Here is a 27,215-nt window from a genome sequence, read left to right as displayed (position 1 = left end):
GCATCTGCACCACATTACTCTGCTCTGTAGACTTGTCCAATAGGAAATAAAGTCTTTAAATAGTATTAAATAACCTTAACTTTTTTTTTTAGTTGACAATTTCATGTTCAGAGTATTATAAAATTTATTTTCCATGCTTCTAAATAAAAAGCATGATTACAGATAATATAAACAAGCTATTTTGAATTAGTAATAATGCAGTGGAACATTTCAAGACTTGTAAACAAGTCAGTTGTATCACAAGCTGAGTCACTGCTTATCAAAACAGCCTACTCACAGAAGAAAACTTAGCTGTAATCAAAAATAAAGATAACAGGAATAGTAAAGGACATACTGTACATCCTCCAGAGAGTAGTTTGTTTAGTTTCTAAGTTTAGATGCCTAAACTTTAGCGAGTTACCAGTTAACAGTAGTATAACAACAATTAAGTGAGTATGGCAAAAGTGGGAATAGTTTAGGATAAAAGTGAGAGGAAAAATACTATTATTATAATTTTAATGACACAAATATTTCAACATCATGAAGTCATCAGAAAATTTGTATTTCTTAAGAGATCTGTGTTTGTATGGGACCTTAGGCATGTCACTTAAGGTTTCTGAATTTCTTGTACATCTATAAAGTAAAGAGCTTGATCTGATGTCCAAAGGTCCATCCCTCTTTAAATATGTATTATAGTTCCATGTCGTGTGTGATGAATCATCTGATTGATTGCTTAACTGTCAGATTAAATATGTTATCAAACTTCCTTTTAAATATTTAAAAGCGCTTGCAGTAGAGAAATATTTTTAATCAGTTTGGAAACTTTTCAGAGTTTACAAAATCAATTCAACTTTTAAAAATTTACTTGGAAGTTTTAAGAGCACACTGTGCTTCCAGAAGCATCAGCTATTATGAAGTTATTTTCCTGAATGAGTATATTTTGTTTAGAGAATTCCCTAAAGGACTTAGAATAGGAAATGTGGTATATTTAAATGATAGCTATTAAAAATTTCAGAATAGCTATATATACATTAGAAGTTGCTGAAGAACTCAGCACGGTCGTTAGGCATTTGAAGCAAATTGGAAAGGTGAAAAAACTTGATAAGTGAGCTGACCTCATGAGCTGATGGAAAATTTAAAAACAAATCACTGTTTGAGTTGTCACCTTATTCTGTGCAACAGCAATGAACAATTTCTTGATTGGATTGTAAAGTGCAACAAAAAGTGGATTTTATACGACAGCCAGTGGTGACCGGCTCAGTGGTTGGACTGAGAAGCTCCAGAGCACTTCCCAAAGCCAAACTTGCACCAAAAAAGGGTCATGGTCACTGTTTGGTGGTCTGCTGCCCATCTGATCTACGACAGTTTTCTGAATCCTGGTGAAACCATTACCTCTGAGAGGTATGCTCAGTAGATCTCTGAGATGCACTGAGAACTGCCAACGCCTGCAGCTGGCGTTGGTCAACAGAATGGGCCCAATACCTGACTGCATGTCACACAACCGATGCTTCAAAAGTTGAACGAATTGGGCTGCAAAGTTTTGCCTCATCTGCCATATTCACCTGACCTCTCACCAACCACCTACCATTTTTTCAAGTATCTCAACAACTTTTTGCAGGGAAAATGCTTCCACAACCAGCAAGAGGCAGAAAATGCTTTCCAAGAGTTCGTCAAATCCCAAAGCACAGGTTTTTAATGCTACAGGAATAAACAAACTTATTTCTTGATAGCAAAATTTGTTGATTGTAATGGTTCCTATTTTGACTAGTAAAGATGTGTTTGAACCTAGTTGTAATGATTTAAAATTCACGGTCCAAAACCACAGTTACTTTTTCACCAACCTAAATATCATTGTTAGTCACCAAGTCATGTCCACCTCTTTTGTGATCCTGTGGAGTATAGCCTGCCAGGCTCCTCTGATCATGGGATTTCCCAAGCAAGAGTACTGGAATTGGTTGTTATTTCCTTCTCTAGAAGATCTCCCATCAAGGGATCAAACCCACGTCTCCTGCATTGCAGGAGGATTTACCACTGAGCCACCAGGGAAGCCCTACATGTATGTATATCTACACTCAAATTATTTGAAAATCCTTAATCAATATGCAAAAATAATTTTTTTGTTTAAAAGAAAAAAATAGGGATTAATTTCATGTTCATATATATATTTACATATATCCATAATATATTTCATGCATATTATGTGTCTGTAATACAGAACCATTGGAAACCCAATTTGCAGACAGTTTTTGCTGCTTCCACAAATTTTAGTCATAAATTCTTTTAATTTTTATATTTTAAAAAATTGTAAAATACACATAACAAAATTTCCCATCAAACATTTTTAAGTGTACAATTCAGGGATATTAAGTACGTTAATGTCATTGTGCTACTTACCATCATCCATCCACAGAAATCTTTTCATTTTGCAAAACTGGGCTCATTTAACAATAATTTCTATTCCCCTACTCACTTCCCCTTCTCAGTCTCTGCCACCACCATTCTGTTTTTTCTCTCAATGAATTTGACCATTCTAGGTACTTCATGTAAGTGGAAACATACTGTATTTGTCCTTTTATGACAGTTACTTATCTTAGCATAATTTTCTCATGGTTTGTCCATTTTGTAGCTTATGTCATACGTTTTTTAAAGCTTAATATTATTCCTCTGTTTGTATGTATTGCATTTGTTTCCACTCATCCAACCATGGGACTCTTGGATTGCCTCTACCTTTTGGCCATAGTAAATAATGCTGCTATGAACATGGGTGTGCAAATATCTGAGTCCTTGCTTTCAGTTCTTTTGGTTATGTATGCAGAAGTGAAATTACCAGATCAGGCAGTTTTAGCACTCATAGAAGGTCACTTTTTGAAAAACTTTTTGTGAGCCAAAATGATGTAAGTTAAATTTGATTTTGCAGCATAGATAGTGGAATGACAGGAGACTTGACATCCATGATGTCTAGCTTTTTATGGAAACAAGCCAACCATCACATTGAGTCAGTTCTAAACTATTAACGTAGCTTAGTTTTGCATGTGTGTTGGCGGCACTAGTGGAAAAGAAACCACCTGCCAATGCAGGAGACCTAAGAGACTCAGGTTTGATCCCTGGGTCAGGAAGATTCTCTGGAGGAGGGCATGGCAAGCTACTCCAGTATCTTGCCTAGAGAATCCCATGAACAGAGGAGCCTGACAGGTTCCATAGGGTTGCACAGAGTCAGACGTGACTGAAGTGACTGAGCATGCAAGCATGTAATGAAGGTAAATAGCACATATGTTATCATAGAATATGATATTCATATTTTATTTTAAATACAAAATGACTTCTTAATATTTTAATCATTTCTGTTTCGAGAACTTCTTTAGCAGTTCTTCTAGGATAGGTCTCTCAACAGCACATCCCTTAGTTTTCCTTCATCTGAAAGTGCCGTGGTTTCCCTGTCATTCCTGAAGGATGGTTTTGCTGGAAGCAGAATTCTGAACTGGCAGTCCTTTTCTTTCAGCCCTTAGAAAATATTGTGTCTCTGTAATTTCTGATGAGAAACATGCTACATTAGATTGTTTTGCCCTCATAGATGGTGTTTCTTTCTACTTTCAAAATCTTCCTCTTTGTCTTTAATTTGCAAGGAACTTGATTAAGATGTGTCTTTCTGTAATTTTCTTTGGGTTTATCCTCTTTGGGATTCACTCAGCTTCTTGATTATGTAGTTTTATGTCTTTTGCATTTTGCATTTTTTTCTTTTTGGCCATACTGTGCAATTCATGGGATCTTAGTTCCCCCAACCAGGGACTGAATCCAGGCCCAGGCAATGAAAGAGCCAGAATCCTAACCATTGGACCACAGGGAACTCCCTGTCTTTTGCCAATTTGGGATGATTTCAGCCATTACTTCTTTGAATGCTTTTTTAGGCTCACCCTCTTTCTTCTTTGCTTACAGGACTTAGGTTATACAAATATTAGATCTTTTGTTTGCAGTCCTGCAGAAACAGATCTTTTTTCTAGAAGTTCTGTTTGGTGCTTTTATAAGTCTGCTAATTATCCATTTGTCTGTTGATAGAGATCTACATTGCTTCCGTGTCCTGGCTATTGTAAATAGTGCTGCAATGAACCTTGGGGTACATGTGTCTTTCAATTATGGTTTTCTCTGGGTATATGTCCAGTAGTGGAATAAAGAAGTTGTGGTATATGTATAAAAATGGAGTATTACTCCATTTATAAAGAGCTGTAAAGAGGAACAAATTTGAGTCAGTTCTCATGAGGTGGATAAATCTGGAGCCTGTTATACAGAGTGAAGTAAGTCAGAAAGAGAAAAGCAAATATCATACATTAACACTTATCTATGGAGTCTAGAAAAATGATGAACCTGTTTGCAGGTCAGCAATAGAGATGCAGACATAGAGAACAGACTTGGGGACACAGCAGGGAAAGGAGAGGGTGGGACAAATTGAGAGAGTAGCATTGAAAAATACACTTCACCATATGTAAAGTAGGGAGCTGATGGGAGTTGAGCTGTGTAACATAGGGAGCTCAACCCAGTACTCTGTGACGTGCTGGAAGGGTAGGATGGGGTGGGGCAAGGGAGGGAGGGCCCAGAGGGAGGGGACATGTGTTACTTATGACTGGTTGACTTTATTGTGTGGCAGAAATGAACACAACCTTGTAAAGCAATTATCCTCCAGTAAAAAATAAATTTTAAGAAAAGTCTGCTCATTGCTAACCTCTGCTCATGAATTCAAAGATCTTTGTTATTTCTTGAAACATGTTATACATGTTTCTTTTTATAATGTTGCTGATAGTTTCAAACTTTCTTTTTTATTTATTTGTTTTTTGGCTGTGCTGGGTCTTCACTGCCACACAGGCTTTCCTCTAGTTGCGGTGAGCAAGGGTTTCTCCACTTGTGGTGTGGTGTGCGGGCTTCTCGTTGCAGTAGTCTCTCTCGGGCTCTGGGCCGCACGGGCTTCAGTGGTCGTGTCCCGTGGGCTCAGCAGTTGTGACTCCTGGACCCCAGAGCACAGGCTCGGCAGTTGTGGCTCCTGGACCCCAGAGCACAGGCTCGGTAGTTGTGGCTCCTGAACCCCAGAGCACAGGCTCGGTAGTTGCAGCACTCAGACTTAGTTGCTCTGTGGCATGTGCAATCCTCCCAGACCAGGGATAGAACCCCTGTCTCCTGCATTGGCAGGTGGATTCTTTACCACTGAGCCACCAGGGAACCCCTGTTGCTGATAGTTTCAATATTGAAAATTTTTTCATATGTCATTGCTATGTTTTATTCTTTGCTGACACTCATGATTCCTTTTTCATTATATATTTAGTGGTTTAAAATTTTTTTGGAGCTGTTCATTTGTCTTGTGATTATGAGAATACTTTAAAAAATTTCTTTCTTTAATTTATTTGGCTGTGCTGGGTGTTAAGTGTGGCATGCAGGGTCTTTGGTCTTTGTTGCATCAAGTGGGGTCTTTGGTTGTGGCACGTGGGATCTAGTTCTCTGATCACGGATGGAACCTAGTTCCCCTGCATTGTGAGCACAGAGTTTTAGCCACTGGGTTGATAGGGAAGTCCCAAGAATAATTTTATGGAAATTATTTGAGCTCTGGAATACAGATAGCTTCTTCCAGAAGAAAATTGTGATTGTGCCACTTATCTCGGAGTACTACTATTCTAGAACCATTTTCAAAGTAATTCTTTTTTTTTTTTTAAACCACCCAGATAGTGTGAATTGGGATTGTAACCAGCCTGAGGGCCAGTCTGTGGCTACACGTACTCAGGAGTGACACCCCTGTTCCACTCCAAGGTTTAAAACAGGCCATCCTCTTTTAGCATCTAGGAAAAGAGCGGTAGAGGAGTAGTAGAAGAGGCAGGTGTATTATTTTTAAATTAAGCTTTCAATTTAGAGTTAATTGTAGATTCACCTGTAGTTCTGAGAAATAAAAAGGAGACATTGTGTACTCTTTACCCAGTTCCCTCTAATGGTAATATCAAGTAAACTATAGTACAATATAACAGTCAAGATATTTGCATTGATGCAGTCAAGATACAGCACATTTTCATCTCCACGAGGACCTCTCATGATGCCCTTTTATAACTACACTCACTTCTCTCCCACTCCCAGCCCCTCTTTAATTCCTGGCAATCACTGATTTGTTTTCCATTTCTATATTTGATCATTTCAAAAATGTTGTATAGGCTTACAGTTTCTTGTCCTTTGTATTTCTATGGTGTCAGTTGTAACTTCTCCTTTTTCATTTCTAACTTTATTGATTCGAACCCTCTCTGTTTTTCTTCTTAATGAGTCTGGCTAAAGGTTTATCAGTTTCATTTGTCTTTTCAGAGAACCAAGTTGTAGTTTCATTACTCTTTCCTATTGTTTTCTTTGTCTCTAATTCTTTTACTTCTACTCTCGTCTTTATGATTTCTTTCCTTCCACTAACTTTTGATTTTGTTTGTTCTTTCTCTAGTTGCTTTGGATAAGGTTAGGTTGTTGATTTGAGATTTTTCTTGTTTCCTGATATAGGATTGTATTGCTATGAATTTCGCTCTTAAAACTTAATTTGCTGTGTTCCAGAGTTTTTGGATCATTGTGTTTTCATTTTCATTTGTCTCTAGGTGTTTTTTTATTTCCTCTGATTTCTTCAGTGGCCCGTTAGTTGTTTAGTAACATGTTGTTTAGCCTCCAGGTGTCTGTTTTTTGTGCTTTTTTCTTTTTTTCTTTTAGTTGATTTCTAATCATTAGTGTTGTGGTCTGAGAAGATGCTTCATATGATGTCAGTTTTCTTAAATTTACCAAGATTTGCTTTGTGGCCCAGCATATGATCTATCCTGGACAATGTTCCCTGTGCACTTAAGAATAATGTGTATCCTGCTGCTTTTGTATGGAATGTTCTATAATTATCCATTAGTCCATCCGATCTAATTCATCATTTAAAGCCTGTTTTTCCATAATGATTTTCTATTTGTATGATCTGTCCACTGATGTAAAAAGCCCCCCACTATTATCGTGTTCCTGTCAATTTCTCCGTTTATGGCTTGCCTTATATATTGAGGTGCTCCTATGCTAGTTGCATAGATATTTATGATTGTTTTATCTTCTTAGATTGATCCCTTGATCATTATGTAGTGTCCTTTTCCTCTCACAATAGTCTTTATTTTAAAGTCTGTTTTGTCTGATATGAGTCTTGCGACTCCAGCTTCCTGGAACTTGTTCTTGTCCCTCTGTTGGGTATGGCTTTGTTAGGGGGTGTGTTTAGAGTTGGCTGTGCATTCAGGACAGACTTTAGGTAGCCTGCCTGCTGATGAGTGGTGCCATGGTCCCACCCTGTTGGTTGTTTGGCTTGAGGGGTCTCAGCACCATAGACTGCAGGCTGTTGGATGGGGTCAGGTCTGGGTGCCAAAATGGTGACCTACACGAGAGTTCACACTGATGTATGATCCCTGGGGCCTCTGCCACCAGTGTCTTTGCTCCCACAGTGAACCACAGTCAACCCGCACCTCCCCGAAAGACCCTTTAATATCTGCAGGCATGTCTGGCGCAGGCTCCCAGGGAATCCCTGCTTTGCCCTGTTGTAGTGCACATGAACTCCTGTGCGCCCCGTCCACGAGTGGAGTCTGTTTCCCCCAGGCCTGGGCAGCTCCTGCACTCAGGCCCTGCTGGCCTCCAAAGCCACATCCCCTGGGGAATGCTCCCAGTGCCAGACCCCCAGGCTGAGGAGCTTGATGGGAGGCTCAGAACTCACTCCTGTAGGAGAACCTCTGAAGTATAATGAATGATCCTTCAGTTTGTGGGGCATCGCATGTCAGTATGGGATTTGTTATATTGTGAAAGCACCCCTTTTACCATCTCACTGTGGCTTCTTGTTTGTCTTTGAATGTAGAATATCTTTTTTTTTTGTAGGTTCCAGTCTTTTTTGTCGATGGTCATTCAGCAGTTGGTTGTGATTTTGGTGTTTGTATGAGAGGACGTGAGTGCAGTTCCTTCTACTCTGCCATCTTGTCTCCTCCTGCGTTGAATCTTTAATCTTTAATTTGTTTCCTTTTATATACTTCCCTCTGCCTTCTTAAAATACAGAATATAGTTTAAAACTTTTTATATTCTTGTCTACTAATTATATCATCTGTATTATATCTGGGTTGATTTTTATTGATTTTTCTCCTCATTAGGGATGGGTCATCATTTCCTACTTTGATGCATGCCTGCTAATTTTAAATTGGATGCGAGACACTGTGGTTTTTACGTTGATGAGTGCTGGGTATATTATTTCCGTAGATATTCTTGAGCTTTGTTCTCTGACAGTGAGAATTTACTTGTAAACATTTTGAGCCTTTTGAGGCTTGCTTTTTAGTATTTTAAGATTGACCCAGAATAACCTTTGTTTTATTTTTATTTTTTTATTTACTCTTGGCTATGCTGGTACTTTGTTGCTGCTCCGGCTTTTCTCTAGTTGTGGCAAGCAGGGGCTACTCTTCATTGCAGTTTGTGGGCTTCTCATTCTTGTTGCGGAGCACGGACTCTGGGACACGTGGGCTCAATAGTTGTGGTTCCCAGGCTCTAGAACACAAGCTCAGTAGTTGTGGCACACAGCCTTAGTTGCTCTGCAGCATGTGGGATCTTCCTGGACTAGGGATTGAACCTGTGTCTCCTGCATTGGCAGGTGGATTCTTTACCACTGAGCCACCAAGGAAGCCCCCCAGAATAACCTTTAGATTAGGCATAATTTGGTTCCACTACTGAGACAATACTCTTCTGTCTGCTCTTAACTGATGCCTATGTATTATGATTTTCTTTTCACTCTGGCTGGTGGGAACTGAAGTGAGCTCAGGGATTCTTTCCTTGGTTCTTTCCCTTGCCCAAGTAGTTTCTTCACATGTATATGCTGATGAGTACTCAACTGAATACACAGGGAGGACCATTACATATCTCTGGAGTGTGATATTTGCACATCTTCTCTTCAGTATTCTGCTCTGTAAATTCTAGCTGAATTGACCCACTTGAATTTTTAACCTCTTCTTTTCAGCTCGGGGAGATTGCTGAACTCTAGCGGGGTTCTTCTGCTTACATTGTAGCCTGGAAGGTAGCTTACATTGTTTGTTTCTAGTTCCACAGGGATCACTGTCCTGTGTTATCTGTTACTTAATATTTTTAAACTATTGTTTCATATATTTCATCTCTTCTTTTTAGTTGTTTAAGGTGGAGAAGGTAAATCCAATCTGCTATTTCATTTTGGCTCATAGTAGAAGTTTTTTGGTGTTAACAATAAGTAATAACATAAACAAATATATCAGGTGGCTAAAGTGCTGTGGAGAAACCTGAAGTGAGAAAGGGAGGTGAAGAGGATTGCAATTTTAAATTGAATGGTGAGAAGAGAGTTTGAGAAATTGGCTCTTTTGATTATCTTTTGTGTACCCACACACTTAATGACTTTTGCTCATGGATGTGCAATTTGGGCAAACCTGGACAGGGACAGCTTGTTCTCCTCTGCTTGGCATCAGTTGGGACATCTGAAAGTCTGGGGGCTGGAATCATCTGAATGCTTCCTCACATGTATGGTGCTTGATGCTGGTTGCCAGATGGCATCTCAGTTGGGTGTGGTTAGAACATCTACACATGACCTTCTCATATGGCTGCTTGGCTTCTACACAGTATAGTGGCCAAATTCCAAGGATGAGCATCTGAGGGAAAGCCAGGAAGAAGCTTTATTGCCTTTTCTAACCCAATCTTGAAAGTAATGTTATATATCATAGAAAGTCACACAGGCTAGCCCATATTAAAAGGAACTGGAATTAGACTCCTAATCTTGCTGGGAGGCATGTCAAAGAATTTGTGGACACCTGTTTAAACCACCACACATCACTTCTTGGCCTTTTGGCTAAGATCAAGTGTAAAGCCACCACAATAACAACTTGTGAAAAGAAGGTAAGGATATCTAAAGGAAGAGCATCACATGTACAGTGTACAGAAATGCAAAGATTCTGCGGCTAGTGGCTGCTTGATGCCTTAGGTTTGTTTACTGCTGAGTTCCCATGTGCAGTGTCAGCTCCTTGAAGGCATGGGCTTGTATTCACTGCTATTTCCTCAGCACCTAGAACAGTGTTTGACAGATAGTTGTAGTTTAATTCTTATTTGTGAAAGAAATACTCAGCCTATTGGTGTCAGGTATCAAAAAATCATAAAAATGAATATGTAATCTTTGATATACTAATTTTTTCTTTAGGAAATAATCTTCAGGGAAAACTGTACAAATAAGCAGAGCTGTAGTGGAAATTTGAAAGTGTCTAAATGTCCATTAACAGAATAGTTAAATAAATTTTGATTGGACTGTATAATGGAACACTGCAATTTTCAAACTCAGTGTTTTGGCCCGGAAAGATGAGTGAGTGTTGAGGGGAAAGGAGCAGAATTTAAATGATGGTGTTCAGAATGATTCTTTTGATTAATAATTTTTAATATGCACAGAATGGAGAGGATCTAATAGGATGTATATCATATTGTTAATAAGTGCTATAGGAGTTATTTTAGACTTGGTTGTCAAAAAATATGTACTACTATTATAGTAGAAACATATTTCTATTGTAAAAGAAAGTGATGTAAAATTTTTTAGTTGATGTAGAATAGTATCTAAGCTACTGTGAATGCCCGACTCTTTGCGATCCCATGGACTGCATCCTACCAGGCTCCTCTGTCCATGGGATTTTCCAGGCAAGGATACTGGAGTGGTTTGCCATTTCTTTCTCCAGGGGGATCTTCCCAACCCAGGGACTGAACCCGGGTCTCCTGCACTGCAGGCAGACTCTTTACCAACTGAGCTACCAGGGAAGCCCATGAATGATAAAAAGCACCTTTTAAAATAATATGTTGGTTTCCTTTTATTAATTAAAGATGGTGGAGAAAAAATTTATACAGAAAAAGTGTGGAATGTTAAACCAAGATTTTTCAAGAGATTATGTTTTGATTATAGGTTATCCTATAGATAACTGGTATAGACTTCCTTCCACTTATAAGTTCTGAATGTAATGTACAGTGTGATGATTGTAGCTAACAATACTGTATTGTATAGTGGAAAATTGTTAAGATAATAGGACTTAAAAGTTCTCATCACATGGACAAAAAAATTGTAACTATTTTGAGATGATAGGTGTTAACTAAACTTATTGTAGTAATTAATCATTTTGGAATATATACTTTTATTAAATCATTATGTCATACACCTTAAAACTATTACAGTTATATGTTAATTATATCTCAATAAAACTAGAAAAATGTGTGACTTAGAACATTTGATTTATATATAGTTCTGAAGCTACCACTCTTTGTTAAAATGTGGTTGTTTTCCATGTTAATATTATATTTATCACCATAACATAGGCTTTCAGTAACTTTCAAGAGTAATTGAGGCTTAAGATTAAAATTACAAATATAATTTATGCATAAAATCTTAGATGGTGTAATAATACTTTAATTCACACATATTTTGTTGCAAAAATGCCTTTAGGTTAATTGTTCTCATTTCACTGTCTTATCTCTTTATTTGAAAGAAATGATTTGTAATTTATTTTGTTCTTATATACCATAGGATGTGTTTTGGAGATGCAGACAAAATATCTTTGATGAAATGAAGAAGAAATTTTTACAGGTAGACTGCTGATGTAATTGCTTTAGTGTGATAATCAGCAGAGCAAGTAACAGCATGTTAGTATTTTTGTTTAATAACAAGGCATGTCTTAAGTTTTATGGTTGTTTGCCTATTTTATTTCTCCCTGATTTCAATAATAAGTCACCTCAAATGAATATGTGTCTTATAGCACCTTGTCTTTAACAAATGAATGAGGTGGGAAAATGATGTAAAAACTATAGAACCCTTTGTTTTGACTTTTGGGTATAGTAGTTGTCTATATATATATATTTTCTATATATATATATGTCTATATATATATGTCAGATATATATTTTCTGAAATATTAATAACACTGAGATTAAGTCATTTAATAATTTACAGAGTCAAGACCCAGAAATCTTAACTTGAAAAATTAAATAGAAATTAAAAACAACCTGTGTACACTAGAAACTTAAACATTTCTCTGATGTAGCATCCCATTCTAACCTTTACTTAATACATCATTTCACTCAGACCCCTTTATCTCTAGGCTCAAGGTTCTTTATTTAATTCTGTTCTCTCCAGGTGATCTGTGGCAAGAGACCACTTAGAAAATACATTAGAGTTTGGTGGGGATTTGGAATAAAATGGAGGGAGGATATTAAAAATAATCTTTTTCTCGTGTAAGTTAAGACTCCCAGCACTACCCCAGGAATTGTTACTTGTTAGAAATGGACAATCTGAATGCAGCTGATAAATTTAATAAGTTTCAGTCAGCAAAAATATTTATACCGTCAGTTGTTTTTTCCAGTTTGTGGCAGTGTATTAACCATGAACTGTGGATACCTAGAAGGGTAATTTTCTAAGGCCTCATATCTTAGTTCATAGCAGTTTCTTTATCAAGAAGTAGATAAAATGGCCTCTGTGTGTGTGTGTGTGTGTGTGTATGTATTTTTAAGTTTATAACCATAATATTATCATTTATAATAACATTGGAAAGAAGAAAGTCTTGAGAGAAAATGGGTTGACAGATTTAGAGGTGAAGAGGTCCTTTCTTAAGATTTTAAAATTCTTCATAAATTAGTTTTTTTCTTAGAAAAATCTTAAGCTTGATAACTTTGAATTTTGTTTGATATTAACTTTTCTGCGTGTGAACACCGTTCTAAATATATGCATTAATTATGCACCTTGTTTTGTGTTTTTTAGTAAGAAATACCTAGGAATTTTTTTTTTTATGAAACAAGTTATATTAACTTTTGAGATATTAACTTCAGAGAACCCAGATTTGAACTTGGAACTGTTCAGAATGCCAAGAATAGGAGATAAGATGACTTGAGAGGCACGCATCCCTTTAGCAGACTCAGAGACTTCTCAGGCAGAAGGACCGTCTGTGTCAGCCGCTTTCAGATGTTCTGACAGTGAGCTTATCTTTGGACGGACCATATATTTGCAGTGTTTTTATCCCAGTATATTTTACATTTTGTAAATAAGACTTATCGTTTTTGTTTGTTTTTTTTCAAGGATTCTTGTTTTCAGACTTTGCTAGGAAATCTGTTTCTACAGAGAGCATAAAGACAGATCACTCTCTTAGCTTACAGTGTTAATATTAACTACTGTTGACTGTCCCCTTTTTCTCCCAAATGTATTACTGTGAGTTGCCCACAAAGTAAGTAGTCTTAATTTTATACTTTGTACCTTTTTTTTGTAATTGACTAGATTTTCTTTATAGAGAATTTTATGCCTCTCACCAAATATAGATGAAATATTTTCTCAAGCGGGACATACTTTAGGCTTTTCTAAAATTTTGCATTTTTTTTTTCTTAACTATTGTCTCTTATTCATTATAGAACTTTCACTAACTTGAAAATTGTGCTCCTTTCCCTAAATTAAGACGTGTGTTCAGATGCTTTGCCTTAATGTTGGGTGTAGTATTTAAGCGGACACCCTCCCACTACCAGCCACTGTCACTAATGCTATCACATATTTTTCCCAACCAGCGTTTGCATGTGCTTGAATGTATTTCTGTTATCTATTACTATGGAACAGTCTACCCCAGAACTTTATGGCTTAAAACAGCTAGTTTATTTGTTCACAATTCTTTGGGATGGGATTTGGGCAAAGGCTTAACCAGTCAGTTTTCCGCTCTACATAGCATTATCTGGGATCATTACTTGGCTGCATTTGGCTGGTGACTAGCTTTGGATGGAATGTCCAAGAAGGCTTTTCTCACTTATCAGGCACCCCAGTGCTCCACTAAGTGGCCATTTTCTGTGTGGTGGTCCCAGGGTAAATGAATTTTTTTTGTTTGGCTGACTTATAAGAGGATCATTCCAAGAGATCCAAAAGCAGACGTTTCCTGCTGTAAATCACACAGAATCACTTCTGTCACATTCTGTTGGTCCTACTTGGTCACAAGGCCAGCCCAGATGCATTGGAAGAGGAAAAAGAAAAAGAATAGCAAAGAATTTGTAGCCATCTTTAATTCACCTCAAGATGGTGGTGTTTTTTGCTTTGGGCATAAGTAGGATCAATCAGGGGTAGAGCTCCAAAGAAATTAAGAAAAAAAGAGGACACCCCTATTTGCCTAATTCTAAGAAATACTTTTTTACATTTTAAGTATTTTGGAAATTTGTATGTTTAGTAGAATATTGTAGAGTTTTTTTTTTAATCCCTCTTGGAAAGCTAAGATTGGTACACACCTTATTGATGAAACCTTAAAATTGGGAAAAAGATTTTTTTTTCTTATTAGTTCCTAAATTGGGAGGAAAGAGGAGGAAAGAGATTTTGCTTCAGTGTAATTAGTATTGGCATTCGTGGTAACAAAAATTCACATGTAATCTGTGGATGATAGCCATATAGTAGATTAAGTTCAGACTGAAAAATGGGCCAGGAGGTTGAGTATAAAGTAATAGAATTTACTTGTGGCTGTCTTAGAACTTTAAAGAAAACCAAAGCTTGTTTAAATTATCATAGAATTAAATTTAAGAGCAATATGTGATTGACCCAGAAATTCTTATAGGAAGTTTAAGGAAACAGAAAAATGTACAAAATTTTATATAGGTATTCATCACAAAATTATTTCTAGAGTGTAAAAAAAGTCTAGCTTAAGAGTCAGTAAAATAAAATTGATGGAACAAATTATTATTAATCCATGTAATAAAATACTATTCAATTATTAAAACGATGAGTTAGAAAAAACTTGACAAGGAAAAGATTACTTTATATGTATATGAGTAAAGAAAAACCTTTTGAAACAGTATATATATTCCATCTGAACATTTGTGTTTTAAAAGCATGCATGTATATATCTGTTTGTGTATGTGTAGGAAAAATATTTGGAAGAATATAGACCAAAATGTTCACAGTTACCTGTGTTATGAATTATAGTTAATTTCCACTTTTTCCTTTGTACTCTTCCTATTTTTTTTTTAAAGGAACAAAAATTCTTAACATGCAGTACACAGGAAAAAAAGTTGTTATTAAAAAGAATAAAAGGCATACATAAAATTAGCTTTTGTGTTTACTACAGTACGTTTAGCCTTCAGATGAGATTCCATTGGGGCTAATTTTACCAACATCTGGATGTGGGAGAGGAGGCTGGAGTGCCTGTACCTTGTACTCACGTATTTAGGGAAAGAATCGGGAATTGCTGATGGCCACATGATGATGTCATATCACCATTCTTAGGTATACTGCTATGCCAGTGCTTCCTTCTGATTCCTAAATTCTTAGGTAGGGTTCTCTTCCTTGAACCCTCAACTCAGACTTATCTGAAACTTTAAAATCTGGCCACGATAGTGCTTTTCACCTGGAATACTTGAGTCTACCTCTGAAACTGTAAAAGCAGATCTTTTGTAGTTGAAATTTATTTTGAGTTTCTCCTTCCTTTATTGTAAACCAGAGTTTAAAAAGGGCCCATTTTATATTTCTCAGTTTGACATTAAAATGTGTAAAACCATCTTTTGCAAGTGTTAATATAACATCGTAAGTTTTCAACTGAAGACTTTTTTATTATCCTGTTTATTTAATTAAAAATGTATTTTTCTTTGTTTTTAAATGGGTATTATTGGTAGTTAAATATCTTGATTTGTGTGAATATAATTCTAGCCAATCTTAAACAATATACTTATTTTATGGCAACTTATTTCTGTTCTAAACTATCCGGATTAACCTTAGTTTAAGTAATCTTTTACAAATCCCAAATTGTATTGATATATGGCAGAAACTAATTACCATTATATTACCTCACCAAACAAAAACTGTGGCTGTTCTGTCTACAGTACTCATCAGTGATAATAAGTATTCTTATTTTAAAATGGATAATATAGAAGCAGCAGAAGACGGAGGTTGATATTATTGTGGTTGGTTTTGTTTTTTTTTTTTTTAGAAGGAAAGAAATACATTGTATACAGTACCAGTTCCTACAGTTCATATTTGTGCAAAAGCCTTTTGTGGGGATGGTGAGAGGAAATGACTGCCTTACTAGATTTTGAGGGAAAGGAAGAAATTTACATAATCAGATTTGCATATTAAAATGTTGTTCTGGATTGAAGGAAGATAAGAGTGAGAGAAACTTGCCACTAATTGTAACTATTGAAACTATCTTAATGTAAGATTCTGATTACTGCAGGCAGGAATAAAGGGGAAAGGAATAGTTCAAGAGATATTCAGATGGTAGAAATGATAGAATTTGGTAATCATGCGAGGTGAAGAAGAGGGAAGAAATGAAGAATATGCTTACCTGTCTGGTTTCAGCAGTCTGTAGATGATGGTACCATTCATTGAGTTGGGCATTACAGGAGAAGGAAAAGAACTTATTTCACTGCAGTGTCTGATGTAGCCAGCTATCCCTGTGGAAGATAGGAAAAAAGTGTCCTTTAACAGCTTGAGGGAATGCATAGCTTCCTTGAGAAAATCTTTTTCAAAATTTTTCTGCTCAGATTTGCGGGCTAGATGAAAAAGAATGAAAAAAATTTGTGATCCTAACTCCTTGTACATTGGTAATAGAAAAGTATTTTTTTCCTGGCTTACCTTTACCCCTCTTCTGGCTAGTCTGTTTGGGTAAGCTTGTTAGCTCCTAACACACTGATAAATGGGGTTTTTGGACATTCGGTCTTCAGGTATGACAAGGACAACATAAAGATCAGTATGCTTGATTGCTTATTTCCTTTAGTTATGGATTTTGCGGTCTGAGATAATCCTCATTGCATTTCTATATAGTTCCCTTTCTGTTTCATCAGGAAACCCAGAAATGCTAGATATAACTGTGCTAGCATAGTAGTGACACATTTTTAAGGATCAGATTTTGTTGTTTTCAACTGAAAATTGCTCAAGTAAACTGTCTTCATGGGCTTGTTGGTCATTGATTTGCAGCCTTAAAAGATGAAACCAAATATCCATAAGAACAATGGCTGATTCTTATGTATGCCCCAGTTTTCCCAAAACAAACATACATGGTGCTTTATATGTTTGACATATCCAAACATGTGTGTTTCAGACATAAAACAGTAATATTCACACAAAGAAAAGAGTATTTTGTGTTGTTTTGCATTTAATAGTAGAAAACAATAATTATATTTTTTCTTTAAAGAGAAATAATGTATTTTTTAAAATTTCAGATAGAAAATGCTGCTGAAGAACCAAGAGTCTTATGTATAATACAAGATACTACTAATTCAAAGACGGTGAATGAACGGATCACTTTAAATTTACCGGCTTCTACTCCACTCAGAAAGCTCTTTGAAGATGTGGCCAACAAAGTAGGCTACATAAATGGAACCTTTGATTTGGTGTGGGGAAATGGAATCAATACTGCTGATATGGTAAAACTCTAAACTGAAAGCATCTTTTCTTAAGCTGCTAATAATATTATAGTTGCTGTTATTATTAAAGAGTATATTAAATCCTGGAACCCTTCTTGATATCATAAGCAAAACTCTAGAGTGTATGTGCAACTCATCCCTTTACCTTCATTTGGAATTCAGCATTTGATTATCTTAAAGTCTGCACAATGTTATTTCAATAGTTTTTTTATTTATGTAAGTTGATTATCACAAGCTTGTGTCATCTATGGAAAAATTTCCAACATTTACTGAATGGGATATTCCTCATTTTAAATATTTAAGTGAGAAAAGCAGGATATAAAATCATATGTATTTTATAATCTAACTTTTTGAAAAGGAGAAAAAAAGGTAATATATGGAAAGAATAAGGACTAGAAGGACTTGGATCTGCAATATTAACAGAGATTAGGTACCACATAGAGTGATGAAACAGCTGGTCAGGAAAGTTGGTGGCACCATGACTTCTGCTTCAGAGATCTCACAGTAAAGTTGTAGAGACAAGTACATAAAAAACAGTTGCGTTAACGTGTTTTAAGTATTATTAAGTGTTATTTATGAGTTTGTTCTAAGTGCAAGAGGCGGCACTGATCAGTTTTGCATGGGACAGTAGCAAGAAGACTGTTGAGTTGGATCTCATCTGTATTTTAGGATAGTATTCCTTATAGTCTTTTTTTTTGTCCCCTGACTCTCAGTCCAAATTCACCCTGTGTATGATTGTTAGAATTATCTTCAGTAATCTTAAATCATAGTACTCCTGTCATCTTCCAGTTTAGAAATCTTTAATGACTGCTCACTGCCCACAGATTAAAAATCATATTCCCTAGGTTAGCATTCAAGACAATTGGTCCTTTAAGTCTAATCGTAACTCGCAGATAGGACTAATTTATTTTCTTAACATAGAATTTTATACTTCTCCATCTCCATGTTTTTGCTTATGTTAATCTCTTCCTGTCCTATACCATTGTTGCTCTTCAGTTTCCCAGGAAAATAGCTTTAATAGCAAATGAAGTTGAATATGTATCTTCATCATATTTGGAGGGTATGGTCTTAATTGGCTCTATAGAAGAATAAGAGGTGTTGGATATTGCTGGATTTGCCTTTAAAATTGCTGATATTTTGCCTTCTATTTCATAATGTATTTGTTTTTTTTTAAATATAGAACTGGTGTTTTTAAATGGGAAAAGAATCTGAAAAAATAATAGCCATATATGTATAACTGAATCACTTTGCTGTATGCCTGAAACTAACACATTTAAAATCAGTTATACTCCAATGTAAAATAAAATTGTTTTTCAATGTGTACTTACAAAAAAACCCTAGTGTTTTAAATTAGCCAACTTTTCCCCTTTGAAACTGGTCAGTAAAATTGGTAGTCCCCAACAGGTTAAACGATGAGAAATGATATTTAATCTGAAACTTTGAATACTCTGTTTTACATTACTATGTAACTTCTAGTGTTGCCTCTTTTTCAACTTAAAGGAGTCTTATATTACCATATATGTTTGCCTAAGTCTAGTTTATCTTTTACTTTTAAGAAACTTGATGTTTCCTCCTGCCACTTTAAAAATAATCTGTCTTTGTCCTCTTATTGTGCTTTTTCTTCTACTATGCCACTCATATAGTCTTTTTATTATAATTGTTATTCATTTATGTCTCTCCACTTGATAGAATGTATTTTGATGGCTGGGACCTTAGTATTAGTTTGTATACTCCAAAGATACTATCCCTAGACACTCAAAAAGTGTTTGTTAAATTAACATTTGCAGTAGTTTCAAATATCACTGTGCCAGGATTAACTATTTTTCTTTCTTCAACTGTGACTGTTTGTAAGTACTTAATTTTTGTGTTTTAATTTGCCTACCGGGCATTTCTACAAGTAAACTCTTACCTTACTGTACAATGCCACATGTATGCTTCTCTACAAACCTAATTCATTTATCTACTCACCCTTTTGTACACACAGACACTTACTTATTAAGGAAAACCCTCTCTCCCCATGTGTTCTAGCTATATCATCTCATCTTTTATGCCTGAGAGATGCTGAGCGTTCTGGTTCCTGTCAGAATTAAGGGAACCAAAGATATCTTTCTTTCTTTCTTTTCTTTTTCTTTTCCTTTTCTTTTCTTTTCTTTCTTGCTTGTGACTTCTCTTAGCTTCTGGTTCTCTGTATCCTATTTTTCTCATGAATTTCTACATGTGAGCCAGTCAAGTGAGTTTTGATAAATTTATTTTATTACTTAACACTTACTTTGTGCTTACTGTGTGCCTAGTTTTGTTCTGAAACTAGACTTTATACAAATATAACCTTATTTAATTATTTTAACCACCCTATGAGGTAAGTGCTATCACAGCTTTGTATGAAGGGTGAGGAAACTGAGTCATGGGGAAGTGAAGTAACTTGTACCAAGTCACATAGCAAAGTGGCAGAATCTCTTAGAATTAATTTTTTTGTCCTCAATACCTGTACTTTTATATAATGTTAATTTTCTAAGAAATAAAGGCATCTCCATGAAATAAGGCCTTCTAAAGAGATAATCCTCATGTCTTTGAAACATTAAAAACATCTCTTAATGAACAAAATGGTTTTTAAAAATTGGTGGATAATTGCTTTACAATTGTGTGTTGTATTCTGCCATGCAACAATGTGAGCCAGTCATAATTATATTAATATATATATCCTTTCCCTCCTGAGTTGCCCTCTTCTCCCCCACCCCACCCCTCTAGGTCATCACAGAGTAACAGGCTGGGCTCCTTGTGTTATTTAGCAACTCCCCACTATCTATCTATTAATATTTAACACATGATAGGTATGCATATCAATGCTACTTTCTCAATTTGTCCCACCCTCACCTTCCCCCATTGTGTCCACAAGTCCGTTCCCTACCAGGTTCACAAAATAGTTTTAAAACAAGAGTAGGGCGTTCATACTATCCTTCATTTTTCTCAGTGGTAGACTGGAGTGTTGGATTAGTAGGGCTTGGGGCATACCGAGTTCTAATTCTAATCTACTAACTAGAGTGTATCAGAATGACAGCTAGCATTTAAATTGCCCTACCAGATAAAAGATGTAAAGAATAAACATGTTAGATATTTATTTTTCAAAGACTGATCACTTCTATCTCCCTGGGATCCTCTGAATCCTGGCAGTAGACTTGAAGTAGGTATCATTTATTAGGACAGGCTTTTCCTTCATTTCTAAAAGTGCCTTTTTTTAATATTACGTGATTATATAAGGTGGGTTGCTTGTGCATAGTGGTTCCTTATATGGGAATTCTTATTATATTCTTATATCAAAACATGTTTTAGTTATATAAAATATTCTTTAGTTTTCATGAAAAGCCATTGACTACTATATTGCATACATTTTAGAGAACATCAAAACACAAATGCTTATAATTCTTTTTTGTGTGTAGTACTTCAGTCTTTTTAGATGTTGGGAAATGTGAACAGGTGGGATACCAGTTAGTATATACCCTGTCACTGGGCTTAGCCATCCCAGTTCATGAATAGATGAGTTAATTCAAACCTAGATTGACAGAATTTATCAGAATCTTCATTTTTAAAAAATACTGCTTAAGCCCAATAATTGTAGATACGTGTCTATTTACATATTATTTATTTTATTATCATTAATGTTTCTCATTGTCTGAGTTGTTTTTTTTTTTTTTTTTTAATACTTGTAGGCTCCACTGGATCATACCAGTGATAAGTCTCTTCTTGATGCTAATTTTGAGCCAGGAAAGAAGAACTTTCTGCATTTGACAGATAAAGATGGTGAACAGCCTCAGATACTGCTGGTAAACTACTTAGAAAGCCCTGTATTCGTAATTTTTGTGCACTGTCACCTACTATTTGTGAAGCAGTTTTCCAAAGGAGAGAGGAGAGATGTGTTTTACATAACTTATGTATAATAAATAATTTTTCTGTTTTCTATTGGTTTGCTGTAAATATGTATGTTAACATGGTTGCACTGGGTATCCATAGCACCTTTGTTTGTGTACAGTCTCTTGCCACACTGAGAATCACCACTACAAGGATGGGGATGGGTCTAGGATCTCTTACTGCATTTCGCTGGCCTTTTCTTTGGTTAAGCATTTGCTTGTCTGCTGTAAATCTTTGGCAATTTTGCCAGGTTTTCTGGTATTTTGGTAGAGAAACAGACCCCCAGAATTAGCTACTCTGTTATTTGTGACCCCACTCCTGCCCCTCCCCTCCTTTTTAGAATGGCTAGTTTGTAAAGTTATATGATTTATTTCTGTTCTCTTAGTGTCTGCTGCAATTCATATTTCAATAGGATTTCTTGTCTAGTTCAGTGGCTTTAGTGATCATTGAACCTAGTAACTCCTAATTTGAGAGGCATTCACTGAAAAAACCTGCTCTGATTTAACTTGCTGCTTTACAGACTGAGTAAACTAAGGCTCACAGTTTATGAACTCTTTTAGAACCCTTCTCTTTAATGAAACTTTCCTCAGGAAAAGTTCTTCTGTTTGATGCTTTTCATGTAGGAGTCAGTTGTGAGTTAGAGTGCCTTTCTGGATAGTAGACAGTAATTAAACATAGGGCATCCATTTCAAAGCAATACCAGAAAATGTTCTGACCTACCTTAATCTCACTGTTGATCTTTATGACATCATGAGAAGATTTAGATTAGTCTGAGTAATGTTGAAACTAAACTAGCTATTAATTTGGGGGTTCTTGTTTTAAAATTCTTAGTAATTACTCTTCAACTCTGTCTTAGTTGCTTGTGCTGATTTTATATCCTTTATTCCCTTTGCACATTTTCCTCATTGATAGGAAGTTTGTTATTGGAGATAACAGGAACCTTTCCATTTCATTCAATACTTATTGAGTATTCCCTACCTTCCAGGCCTACTTAGCAAGGATAATAGAAAAATAAATGATAAACACTGTCATCAAGGAGTTCATAACTGTACTTTTGATTGACTAGTAAGAAATCTCTCTAATTTAAGCAAAATTGAAAAAGAATTAAAGAAATTTGAGAAAGTAAAAACTTTGGAAGGGGACATAAGCATTTCTCTAAAGTGTTTTATATTTGGCACGTTTCAGACCTGCCTGTCGGAAATAGTCAGGGAATATCTTGATGGTGCTGGTGATGCCTTGTCTTTTGTTCATTGCCTCAGGAATTAGCATGCCTTTTTCATTGTTTCAGCAGTATTTACACTCAGTAAATATTGGTTATGCTGTATTTTAGGAGGATTCCAGTGCTGGGGATGACAGTGTTCATGACAAATTTATTGGTCCACTTCCAAGAGAAGGTTCTGTGGGCTCTACCAGTGATTATGTCAGCCAAAGCTACTCCTATTCATCTATTTTGAATAAATCAGAAACTGGTAAGATTTATGATTGTTGTATTTTCCTAAAATCATAGGGCATTAAACCTAGAATAATCTTAGCAATCTAAACCTAATCTTCTCATTTTATGGATTAGAAAACTCAGACCCAAAACAAGATCACTAGTGAGCAGAAGCAAAGTTAGAACAAGAATGGGTTTCCTTTCCCTCATCTCATTGTTACCTTTCTTGTTACTGCTACTGTTTAGTAAAAAAAAATGGATTTTGAAAGAAGTCATTTCTTTTTGATAATTTTTTATCTTGAATTTAATCTTAAGTTTTTGAAGTTTACTTCCTCTGGAAAGGAATGTATAACATCCATCTGTGTGGATTACAGTAGATTTACGGAGATAACTTTCATGTGGAAACAAATGGGTCAGGCTTATTTTATTAGAACTACTGTGTTATGTTCTGCTTTAATCTAATCATATGTTTGACATTAATCATGTAATTTAAAAATTCCTGCTAGCTTGTCTCTGAATATGTTATGTTTAAAACTAACAAATTTTTTAATTTTTTTCAATTTTTTGAGCTAGTAGAGTTGCTTTATTTATGCAGTTTTTTATTTATATATGACTGGTTAATTACCTGAAAATGTAATCTGAATCATTTTACATATCATTTTGCTTTTGATTGTACAGCTAGTAAATGTTATTTCATGCTAGGTATGGCTTCAGAGTGTTTACTCTTAGAACTTCAAAACAGAGATGATTGTAAATATAACACAAATATCTAGTATAAGGGCTTCCCTGGTGGCTCAGCTGGTAAAGAATCCGCCTGCAATGTGGAAGACCTAGGTTCGATCCCTGAGTTGGGAAGGGAATGACTACCCACTCCAGTATTCTGGCCTGAAGGATTCCAAGGACTGTATAGTCCATGGGGTCACAAAGAGTCCGACACGACTGAGTGACTTTCACTTTCACTTTCATCTAGTATAAAAAGAGAACTATATAATTACATTGTAGGTTTTGTTTTAATGTGTACTGTAGTCTTCCACTTACTATATTTTGTAATTGAAATATAGAATAATTTCCTCACAGCTAAGCATTTGTACAGGCTTAATGGCATATTTGTTTTGGAAATAGTAAAAACTGGTTGGGTTTGGTATTTATGATCAATTTATATAAATAGAACTTTTTGCAGCAAACTACCAAGAATAAAAGAGAATGCAAAATTATCTTTTGTTTCAGATAATAGCAAATAAGAAAGCTGCTTCTCATTACACTGTCAAGAGTAGTGATTCTCAAATTTTATTTCTTTAAAAATCATTTTGGGATACTTGTTAAAAATGTAGGTTCTGAGGCATTACTCCCAAAATACTGATTTAGTTACTCTTGAGTAGACTGGATAAATTGCATTTTGTTTTAAATAAATACCCTTAGATTTTTATAAGATAGTTGAAATACTTTGAGAAAGTTCCAGATTTAACAAGTCAGGATTCTTGAAATTTTTGCTATGTATTCTGACAACCAACTCAGTCCTTATGCAAGAAGTATTTACAGAACTCCTACTTTGTACTGAATAATGTATAGCTCTCTGATGCCTGTAAATTCCTAGAGACTAAAGTATACTTAAAAAAAATTGTTCTCTGATTGTATGAATATAATAAATGTTCATTGTCATATTGTAAATGAAAGTGGAAATTTCTGACAGTACAATTAACAGAAACTACTTTAATGATTTTGCATATTTTTGTCTTTTTCTTTCATCTGAATGCTTTCAAGAAAATGAGGAAATTGTTATGAGAAGAGTTTTAATCTATATTTTTCATGTAATGTATGAGGAGCATTTTTCAGTATTATTAAGTAGTATTTTAGTATGGATTTTGAATGGTTAAAAAGTAGTGTTTCATTATATGATTTGGATATTTAAACTATAATTATTCCTGATGTTATAATAAACATTATTGTAAGTTTTTATTTTCATCTGTGATTATTTCCTTAGGGTAAGTTTCTAGAAATTGAGTTACTAAGTTGAAATTTACTAAAAATATTTTTATAGGACTTTGATATACATTGCCATGTAATCATAGTCTTCATTTCCAACTATTGTGCCTCACACAGTTCTACTCCATTCTTTTCCCTGCTTGTACATTGTCCTTCAGTGTTCTGGAGTACTACCTTTCTGAATTAAAACAGTCTATATACATCCAAACGAATTGGTGTTCAAAAACTGTTTGTTAGCGACTATTGAATTGGCATTTTGCTTAAGAATTTATTGAAATGCACAAAATATTTTCATTGAAAAATGCTTTCATGATTTCCACTCAAAACTGCAGGAACACTTCTCTCCATATTCAGTGAGGTTGGGGACTTATTCTTTTCTGTCTCCTTGCCTGCTAATTCCTTCTGGTGGCCAATTACTGTTAATGGGAGATGGTTGGAAGTGGGGGGCACTTAAAAAATTAAGGAGTGGATTGAAGGTGGATTGGACTCGCAGGTGATTAAAAGCCACATGACTGAAGTGTTCTATCATTTAAATCTGAGCTGTCTTTCCTTGGCCAGTTTCTTTAACAGTTCTTTTCTTTATATCTGCTTTGAGTTGGCCAGTTTCATTCTGCTTCATTCAGCCTCGTAGAGGTCTCCTTCGTTTCTTACTGGTTCTCTTCAGGATTTCTTTCTGTGTTTGCTTTCTGTTATTTTTCTATACAGAATGGCATATGTTCTTATGTTTTCTTCCCTTATTGACTTATGATATTGACTCATGACTATTTCAGATAGAGGGCCCACTTGATAATAGTTCCCATTTGAAATTTTTTGATTTAGACAATTTATAATGACAGAAGATTCCTATTAGTTCTATAGCATTGTATCTTTTTAATCTCACTAAAACCTTCATACTTTTGGAAAATAATAGTACTTTTATTTGACACACTGGTCGTTCTGTTAAATATGGTGCTAAATGAAGCACAAAAGACTGTATATTTCTATTTGATTGTTATTGCTAGTGGTAAAATAAAAAGCAGTGGAAAAATTGTTATTACTCCCTCCTTCCCTTAAACCCCTCCCCCTGCCACTCTTTTTTAAGCCCAGGGAAGGGAAACAAGTTCACAAATAAATGGTGTATGATTGATCTTAGGGTACACAAAAGACAGTAGTACCTTGATAATACCTTGCCTTTTAAGGCTACCGGTAGAATGGTTGTCCCTGACTATTGAGGAACTGGGGAAGGAGGTGGAAAAGAAGAAATCCCAGGCAGCTGATCAGGTGCAGAACAACTGTGTCTCCTTGCTCAAGGTGCCGTTGTTTGTGGGAAAGAATCCATTATCAGTTCAAGTAGCTTATAGATTTATGTTGCTTGTAAGTCATATTCACTTCTCCCTCATGGGTACCTGCTGCTGTGCTAAGGAGTAGGATAGAGAGATAAATTAGATTTGACCCCTCCCCTCACTGTTGGGGAACATATACAAATAAATAAACAATTATAGAACAGTCAATTAAAAGCTCTAAAAAGGATTAAGGACAGTATGCTGTAAGAACAACTCAGGTGGTACGTGTTGATTAGGAATTGAAGCAGTTTATAATGATATAACAATGTAGAGTAAATATATAGACATGTGTTCACAGTATTCTTAAAGATGAAGGCATTAGAAATCAAAGCTTGAACCTTAGTCCAGAGTAAAAGATAGGCGACTACTTGGTCCCTTCTTAGAATTGTACAAGTGCAGATAGTGTGGAATCTGTTCCTCTTTTCCACAACTGAACCAAAGTTCATTCTGCATTTGTTGATCTTTTTCATCACCTTAGTTAGCAATATCGTTTGTCTACAAAGTTTGCCACTATCTTACTAACAAAAGATATTTTTGTTAATTCTTGGAGAATTGAAAAATGTATTTCAGAGAGCTTCAGTGAATGCCTTTGGCATGTATTGAGAAAAGATTTAAGTTTTTTTGAGATAACTAAGTTTTTCAGTATAAAGTGGGAGTAAATTAATTATTAAGCAATGTGTTTACCATATTTTACTCACATAATGAGGTATAATAAAATGATGAGGCTGATAAGTTTGCGTGTGTGTATGCATACCTCATAAACTGGGCCTGAAGCCGACTTCAAAGGAGAAGTTCCAAAAATATTCTCAACAGTGGTAACCATTTCTAATTAGGTATATAAAGTTAAGTACTTAAATAGTTCATTTGAATTTTGAATGCATCTAAGTTACTCCTTTCCTTTTCCCTTTCTCTCAAATCCCTTCTTCCATCTCTGAGTTCTCTTCTTACTTTAATCATCACTGTCTGCATGGCGTGCTGATCTATAGGGTTTCATACTTCATAGGTGTGTACAACAGTGGAAGTCCTCTGAGTTTGTTTACAGTGAATTTATCTTATGTTATTGATTATTGGTAGAAATTGGTTTATTGGGCCTGTGAACTGGTTCAGTACTGTCTTCATATTTTGGGTGTATATGATGTTTAAAGTGAATATGTATATACTTTTTCCATTTTAATGCATAGCTTTTAGATTTG

At 35.4% G+C, this 27,215-nt stretch overlaps 1 protein-coding gene across 4 annotated transcripts in view; it reads left to right on the top strand.

Moving 5' to 3' along the window:
* USP47 (ubiquitin specific peptidase 47) overlaps positions 1 to 27,215 on the top strand; it is a 100,051-nt gene that overhangs the window by 20,519 nt on the left and 52,317 nt on the right. For 2 of the 4 annotated variants that reach the window (XM_043483017.1, XM_043483016.1), the window contains exons 2-5: positions 11,540 to 11,599; positions 17,179 to 17,382; positions 21,087 to 21,200; positions 22,616 to 22,754. In XM_043483017.1, the coding sequence (XP_043338952.1) occupies positions 11,540 to 11,599; positions 17,179 to 17,382; positions 21,087 to 21,200; positions 22,616 to 22,754 (517 nt within the window). Of the gene's footprint in view, positions 1 to 11,539; positions 11,600 to 11,634; positions 11,656 to 17,178; positions 17,383 to 21,086; positions 21,201 to 22,615; positions 22,755 to 27,215 lie in introns of those variants that run through there. The other 2 variants (XM_043483019.1, XM_043483018.1) reach the window with 2 other exon arrangements.

Source organism: Cervus canadensis, chromosome 11 (genome assembly GCF_019320065.1).
Source record: "Cervus canadensis isolate Bull #8, Minnesota chromosome 11, ASM1932006v1, whole genome shotgun sequence".
NCBI classification, from domain to species: domain Eukaryota; kingdom Metazoa; phylum Chordata; class Mammalia; order Artiodactyla; family Cervidae; genus Cervus; species Cervus canadensis.
This window is presented reverse-complemented; position numbering and strand designations above follow the sequence as displayed.